At 44.7% G+C, this 8201-nt stretch overlaps 1 protein-coding gene across 1 annotated transcript in view; it reads right to left on the bottom strand.

Moving 5' to 3' along the window:
* Positions 1–1463: 1463 nt before the first annotated feature.
* abcb10 (ATP-binding cassette, sub-family B (MDR/TAP), member 10) overlaps positions 1464–8201 on the bottom strand; it is a 28843-nt gene continuing 22105 nt past the window's right edge. The window contains exons 21-27 of the mRNA XM_069180017.1: positions 7421–7516; positions 6111–6320; positions 5928–6007; positions 5009–5189; positions 4346–4389; positions 4170–4204; positions 1464–3913 (exon numbers count right to left, since the gene is read on the bottom strand). Of these exons, the coding sequence (XP_069036118.1) occupies positions 3658–3913; positions 4170–4204; positions 4346–4389; positions 5009–5189; positions 5928–6007; positions 6111–6320; positions 7421–7516 (902 nt within the window). The 3' untranslated portion in view covers positions 1464–3657. The remainder of the gene's footprint in view (positions 3914–4169; positions 4205–4345; positions 4390–5008; positions 5190–5927; positions 6008–6110; positions 6321–7420; positions 7517–8201) is intronic.

Raw genomic sequence — 8201 nt, 5'->3', positions numbered from 1 at the left:
GGTTGTGGGGATTGTAGTTTTATATAGAGAAGAAAGCGTACCAGACTACATCATGAAAGAACACTGTATGAAAAGGGAAGTAAAAAAAATAAAAAGGAAGGAAGTGAGAACGCAGCTCTGGTGTGTTTAGTTTCGAAAGTAGTACGTTTTAATAGTTTCGTGAAATGAAGTTATTTCAGATATTTAACTTATACAACAAATTCGCTATTTGAAAAAACATATTCCTGTCAGTTGCAAAAGGGTTTTTAAATTTATTTGAACATAATGCAATTCTGTGTTTATCTTTCCACAAATATACAGTTCACAAAGAAATTCAGAAGGAGAACGAAATTGTTCTGTTTATTGATAAAAGTAAAATATGGTGTACTGTCTAAAAAAAAAACAAGCAAGAACCAACTTTGTGTTCTTGATGCCTTTATACCGGGCCTTCTACGTGGTGGACACACTCTCTCCCAATGTTTTCAGCTGTTTACTGAAAAGAGCCATCTTCATTTTAATTGAAAATGTTTTTTAGTTTAACTTGATTAAGTAGAAATGTTGAGGAAACGTACAAGTGTTCGGTCTTTCACAGAACAGAGTGGATGTTTGTGCTGCTGCCTCACTCTGTGGTTTCCTCCCAGAGACACCCGATTATGTTACAAATAAACATTTTTAATAACACAAAAAACGTTTAAAAACAAATGGCTGAATAAAGCACAATATAAGTGAAGAGGTTGGAGTAAGCCTTATCAGTGTGGGTTCTGCAAAGAAACAAGTAGAGGTTAGCTGCATGCTGCAGCAGAAACAGCAGAAAGTAAAAACATTTCAACCTCATAGACTGTTTCAGGGTTGATATCTGTATTAGTCAGCAAATGTAATTTTTGATAAAACAATGCAGCCTTAAAGCCTGTGAAAAGGAACTGTGAACTGGCTTCATTACTCTGCTCTCCTCCCCACTGATAGCTGGTGTGTGGGGAGCGTTCTGGCACACTACGACTCCCGTTGCATCCTCCAGGTGGGGCTGCACATTGGTGGCGGTGGAGGGGATCCCCATTACCTGTAAAGCACTTTGAGTGGAGTGTAGTGTGCTCTCTGAAGGCACCAGTTCTGTAGGGTTTGGGCATTTACTGGGACAATTATTAATTGTAGCAGTAAATCACAAAATTGATTCTTTTGATGGCTTTAGAATCCAACCATGCGATATAACTCAAACAACGCACACACACACAGGTACTAATACACGAGGATACATTTATTAATACATAGAATATGCATATAAACCTAACAGATCTTATCGAGAGGGTTATCAGAATACAAAAGGTATATATTCAGTCAGTTACAAAGAGTTACATATATCAAGAGGACATACGTTCAGTATATCATTCATTTAGACCGTTTCGTAATTGAACTTGGTTACAACTTCTACATTAGATACTCAAAACAAGTACATAACTCTTAGGAATTAAATTGATATCAACTGGTTGGGATAACAATTGAATTCTCGAGCTGTAATGCATTGAAGTTGAATACTCATCCAATCTCTGGGGATTCAGATCTCCTGCGGGCACAAAGAAACAGTTGCAGGCTGTTGCTGTCCAATCTGCGCTCTCTGGCTCCATGCCAGGCTGTGCTGTGCGGCTTGCAACGGTGCGCTGCTGATGCTCACTGACCGCTAGTTAGTGTTGGCTTTAACTAGCAAAGTTTGTGCACAGGAGAAAAGATGACTGTGGGTCCCAGCAAGTCAGGAAGAGGACCGGTTCGTTCCTGATGAAGCGCTAGTTCTGAATAGTGATTCAGCTGTCCACAGTTCCGACCTGTTCACGAGGCTTGCTGCTGGTGCTAACCTCGGGTGGATCCTCTGGTTACTCTCTGGCAACCTCCGCTCTAGACTCTTAGAACAAAGCAAAGTTCTGGCACTCGGACACACTGGCCGTTCCGTGGTTGTCCGGGCTGAGTCTCAGGATGGTCAGGAGGCGTGCTGCGAGAATGTCCTGCTCTTGGGAGCCTTCTGCTCCTGGGCCGTCCTGCCCTGGAATTCTCCTTTGAATTCCCTTTAGAATAGTCCACAGAATTCTCCACAATTCCTTGAATCTCCCAGGCTCTCTGTGTTGCCTGTTTTTACCTGGAGGAACTTCAGCTCGTTGATTGGCTGACAGTTCCATGGGCATCAGAGTCCCGCGTGGGTTACTCGGCCCTACCAGTCCCTGATTGGTTGATCAAGGTGAGATATGAGTCACTTACTCCTGACACTTAGGAATGCAGTCCAGATGTCCATTTGGCACTCCCTAGACAGATAGGCGCCAATGGATGACCATTGATCATGATAGCCAGGCTTAGCCAAGTGCATCCCCCTTTGGGAGCTGTCCCTTATCAAAAGAAAACATCTTAAATCAGCCTGCATGAATACTTTCTCTGTGGCTGCACTACAGAGATGGAGGGTGAGATGGGGCCTCCTTTAGGACAGCATACCAACGCTTAATTCTGTCTTATTAACAAGCATTGCCGCTACAGGAGTGTCCAGAAAAGCGCTATATAAGTGTAAGCAATTATTATTATTTATTATTATTATTATTATAACTGACAAAATAAATTAGAGAAACAATTTAATGTTATTGAAACAGCCTTAAAAGAGAATAAACAATAACAAAATGAAAGAAACTGCTAACAATCCCTTCAGGATCTCATTTCTGGTTTTGCTCTTTGCCAGAAGGGAAGCTTCGCAGTCCTGGTTTGACTTGATTCTGCTAGTGATGCAGTATTGCTCCAGCCCCCGCCTCTGCTGTTTATAAGCTTGAGTCAGGATCCAGAAGAGCTCAGGACCTCCCGTCAGTCTGCTCTCACTCACATGACCCAATACAACAAGTCTGGGTTCGTTCCTCATTGAACTGTATGGTACTTACATCATGAATATCAAGTGTCTTCTGAAATATTTTAAACAAACGAAAAACTGCACATAAAGTACAAAACATTCCAAAAATAAAAATGAACAATATAATTACAGAACCATAACTATGGTACAAATGCCAGTCAATACATAGAAGCTGTAAACAAATAACATTCCCTAAACAGGACTGTACCCTATATATACCATGATATCGTGTTTGTTTAATTTACAGTTTGCTTATCCTTAATTTAGAAAATCTAAATACACACGCACTTATTAAATGATAAACCTCACAGTTTCAGAACGTGAGCTATGTAGTATCTTATGGCATGCCTTCGCAGTAGTAAAGATTGTGACACATTAAGAAACACAATATTACTCCAATACATCTTGTGCTTTATGTGTGGCGGTTATTTTGAAAAGCCCACACCAGTTTCTGTGATTTAATTTATTGTCTTACCATGCAGTATATCTAAAATTACAACCAATCCTTGATAGAAGAACTTAATGTTGGTGTACTGAAATTCAGCGTACTAAACAGGAATGTGTGCCTGCCAAAACACTAAAATTCTTCAATGTTTCACTGGGAAAATTATTATTTGATGTAAAAATGGGTTCAGTATATTTTTAATTGACAATATTCTTCAGAACACAATATGGCATTTTCAAAGTTGAAGGGACAGCAGAACAGATAGAAAAACAAATACCTAAGTCAAAGAGCTGCAATCTGGATTCCCTGTGATGAGAGCTTTGACCACACTGGCCACAGAAGTTCTCCCGCTCCTGCACTGACGTTACTCCACCACCACGTGCTTCTGGCTGTTCTGCAGGAACGCTTGCTTCTCCACCAGCTTCCTGAAGAGGCCCTGCCTGTTGGCCAGCAGCTCCTCGTGCCGGCCGCACTCCACCACGCGCCGCTGGTCCAGGACGGCCACCGCGTCGGCGTTCTGGATGGTGGACAGCCTGTGGGCGATGATCAGCACCGTGCGCCCCTGCATCAGCCGGTCCAGGGCCTCCTGCACCAGGAACTCATTCTCTGCGTCCAGAGCGCTGGGGGGACAGGAATACAGGGCGCACACCGGGAAAGTCAGTACAGTACACTCTTTGTACTCTCTTTACAGCACTTCTACAACACGCAGGGCATCGTCTGCAGGGCCCGCTGGGATTTCACAGTTAAACACCTTCAGAAAGATTCTTGTGACACGTATGATGCCAGTGCTTTAATTTCAAGCATTTATCATCAGATAAATGCTTAACAGGGCATCATGAAATATGAAATAATAGGAAACAGCATCAAACTGTGTACCTGGTGGCTTCATCCAGAAGAAGTATCTTTGGGTTCTGGAGAATAAAAAAGTTATTTATTGAAACAAATATTTTCCAGTTTAAATACATTTTTAATGCATAAGGTTTAGTATGTACTTTGTCTAAGTCTGTGCAGTCATGAACAAGGATATTGAAGCATAATATGCTATTAGATACCTTTAGCAGAGCCCGTGCAATAGCAATTCTCTGTTTCTGACCACCTGTTGGTAGAGAGAAATTAAATTACGTGCATGTTATTCTGGAATGGAGTCTGTTATGTTCCAATATTTACAGTTTAATAAACATAATCCAAAAGCAGATTTTGATTCTATTTCTTACATGTCATAGATTTCAAATGTAGGAGTTATCACACTATTGAAATATTTCCCTCCTCTCATGAAGCAGTGATGCTGAATACTAAGAGACTTCTCAGATGTTGCCCTCCAAAATTCATCTGAAAAGAAGCAGCCAGGAGATTTGCCCCTGCAATCACTGCCAGTGATGTGTGAGTTCCAGATGTGAAGCAGTGTAATTAAAGCAAACTAACTAGGGTGAAGCGGGGGCTCTGTGGCTCAGGATCTGTGTGCCTGTCTGGAAGGTTGCTGGTTCATATCCTGCAGCCGGCAGAGGAATCCTACTCTGTTGGGCCCCTGAGCAAGGCCCTTAACCCCAACTGCTCCAGGGGCGCCATATAAATGGCTGACCCTGCACTCTGACCCCAAGCTTCTCTCTGGGATACGTGAAAAGACAAATTCCTAAATAAAATTGTATATGGCTAATAAAGTGATCTTATAGAAGAAGGAGAGAGCAGGCTGTGGTGGAACAGTTTGACCCTCTTGCCTGACAGAAGGACCCCCTTCTCCCCCACCATGGTGTCGTAGCCCCTGGGGAAGTGCTGCACGAAGCCGTGGGCGTTGGCGATCTGGGCAGCCCTGTGGATGTCCTGGGCGGAGACCCGGGAGGGGTCCGGCGCGCCGTACGCGATGTTCTCCGCGATGGAGCCGGAGAAGAGCACGGGCTCCTGGGCACAGGGAGGACACACAGAGGAAGCTGTCACGCCCTCATCCAACCAGATCCCCACATGGAAGGACACTCATGCTAATTACACCCCAGCCTCAAGCTCTTCTTCACACTGTTCCTGTCAATAAACCATGACACTCCACCTATCCACCTATCCTATCCACGCACCTTCCTGCTCTCACAGTATTTAAACCCTCTACATCTTTGTATTGGTCGCCCCTTTGGAGCTCCTACCTCGCCGTTTTGACTAAATCTTCTGAGCCCTGTTGGATACGAACTACAGAACTCGCCCTTGACCACGTCTCTCGCCTAGCCCTCTCCTGGATCGGAAGCTTCTGGGTCCTTTCCCCGTGACTCCTGACCACTGTGGTACCGCACTGGATTTGTCCTCCCGGCTGTTCAGCTGATCAGAAGCCCGAACCAGAGAGCAAAGGCGCCGACGCGTCAGGTTATGTTGTACAAAATACAACTCAGGGCCATGTTAATAACAATTAGAAAAGGAGAAAAGCTCCTGCAAAATGTTTTTCATTATTTTTTTCAGGTGAAGAAGACCTGAAGAAGACTCCACAGCCGAAACTTTGTGTTCGTTTTTCTTTTCCTTTCAGCATGGGATAAACCTTCGCCTGTTCATTTGCATACCTGCTACAGGCATATTTTCCCAGACCTGTGTTTGATCTGAATCTAGAATTCATAAAGAAAGCACCCAATCCAAGGTGTGCAGGGAATGTTGCTGTCATACCTGGCTGACAGTCCCAATAAAGCTCCGCAGCCACTGGGGGTTCAGGTCACGTACGTCATACCCATCCACAGCAAGCGAACCTGCAGCATGGGAAAGGCTCTTAAAACGAAGCATCAACCTGCTTTCCGTCGCTGTCAAGCAAAGGTAACCAAACGGTGGACTTTTCCTGGGCCTACGGCTCACCGGAATCAGGATCGTAGAGTCTTAACAGCAGCGACACCAGAGTCGATTTCCCTGAGCCGCTGGGGCCCACGACCGCCATCACCGAGCCGGCGGGCACAGACAGGCTGAGGCCGCGGAAGACGGGCGCGTCCTGGCGGGTCGGGTACGAGAACGTCACGTCGCGGAACTCCAGCTCCCCCTTCAGCTGCTCCGGCCTCAGCGCGACCCCTTCTGCGGTTCACAGGAAGAGGCAGCAAAAGAGCAGGGAAACAAAAGATTTGGGGCTTTTTTAAGGCAGAAACACCGTATCTCCTTCCGCAGAGCTCAGCGCAGTGACTCTATGTCAGAGTGGGTCAGATTCTGGGTTGACATGCGGTCAGCTCAGAGCTGGTGGGAAAACTTTGTAGAAAGTGTGCTCTTCTCCAATATAATTATACATGTTGATGGGCAATGTTACTTTTAAAACCTAATGCAAGCAGCCATGTCACCCTGCAATTCACATCTGGCAGCCCACTGAAGCTCAGCAGGTGTGAGCCTGGCCAGTACCTGGATGGAAGACACCTGGGAAAAACTAAGATTGCTGCTGGTAGAGGTGTTAGTGGGCCCAGTAGGGGGCGCTAACCCTGCGGTCCGTGTGGGTCCTAATGCCCCAGTATAGTGATGGGGACACTATGCTGTAAACAGGCGCCGTCCTTCGGATGAGACGTAAAACCGAGGTCCTGGCTCTCTGTGGTCATTAAAAATCCCAGGGCGTTTCTTGAAAAGAGTAGGGGTGTTACCCATATTGTCCTGGCCAAATTTCCCCCTGGCCTTTACCAATCGTGGCCTCCTAAAAATCTCCATCTATGAACTGGCTTCATTACTCTATTCTTCTCCCCACTGAGAGCTGGTGTGTGGGGAACATACTGGAGCATCATTCAGGTGGGGCTGCACACTGGTGGGGGTGAAGGGGATCCCCATTACCTGTAAAGCACTTTGAGTGGAGTGTCCAGAAAAGCGCTATATAAGTGTAAGGAATAATAATAATCATTATTATACAGTAACGGTACACATTTCTAATGTAAGGGGTTGCTTTTTAGAATGAGAAGAAATTAGGGAAAATACTTTAAAGAGGTAAAGTTTTACTTCATATAGTAATTATATGCAGAATGTGGATGGCAGTATGTGATTCCTTTTTAAAAGGTTTTCCCCAGTTTGTTCATTCAGAATGTAATCCCTCAAACAAGCAGCTTACAACTGTAATGCACTACTTTCTCAACAGTGTTTGCCTATGAAGAGGCATGTAATCACATACACAGTGGGCATCAATGTCAATAGAAAACCAGACTGACCATTGAGAGGAAACTCAGGCTTCCTGTCCAACAGCTCCCACAGTCGCACCCCAGCTCCAAACCCCTTCATCAAGCCAGAGTAAAAGGAGCTAAAACCTATGCAAACAGGGGAAACCAAGTTACTGTACTGCATAACTCAGCCACAAGCTAGAATGGTCCTTCATAACTGTACTGCAATGAAATGTACTGCATGTGCAAGCTGCCTTGGATGAAAGCCGTGCAAGTAAATAAATGATATGTCAAAGATGACAGATAAAACTGAGCTATTACGAGCTATTACTATTTCACATGCTGTACAAGCTCAAAGAATTTGGGAATAAAACTCAAAATAGTCATTTTTAATGAATGTTATTAATATTATTACATACAATAGCAGCTCCATCCTCTTTCAGTCACTGGGTTATCCTTAGAGCACCACAGCAAGCTGGAGTCTGACCTGACGAGTGCAAGACAGGACAACAGCAGGCTCCTGCTTGCTTCCCCTATTCTCTTCTGTGATACCCTTGCAAATCTTGGACATTATCTTGAGAGCAGGAATAGAGGCCGAACCATCAAAGGCCTTGGAGCACAGAACGCATTCTAGGCGTTGTCTGAAAGGACAGGGAATCCGGTTCGTATCCTAAGTGCTCAGACAACAGCACCTGCAGTGGCTTAGTGTTCCAAAGGGAAGGACATTCTCTGTTGGGTAAGAGTGCCTGTCTACAATTCAAAGAGTGTCAAGAATTCAAGAGCTGACAAAAGACAACAGGGCACTGGATATCTACGTGGACAAGCAGGAATT

Source organism: Lepisosteus oculatus, chromosome 17, assembly GCF_040954835.1.
Source record: "Lepisosteus oculatus isolate fLepOcu1 chromosome 17, fLepOcu1.hap2, whole genome shotgun sequence".
Lineage (NCBI taxonomy): Eukaryota > Metazoa > Chordata > Actinopteri > Semionotiformes > Lepisosteidae > Lepisosteus > Lepisosteus oculatus.
This window is presented reverse-complemented; position numbering and strand designations above follow the sequence as displayed.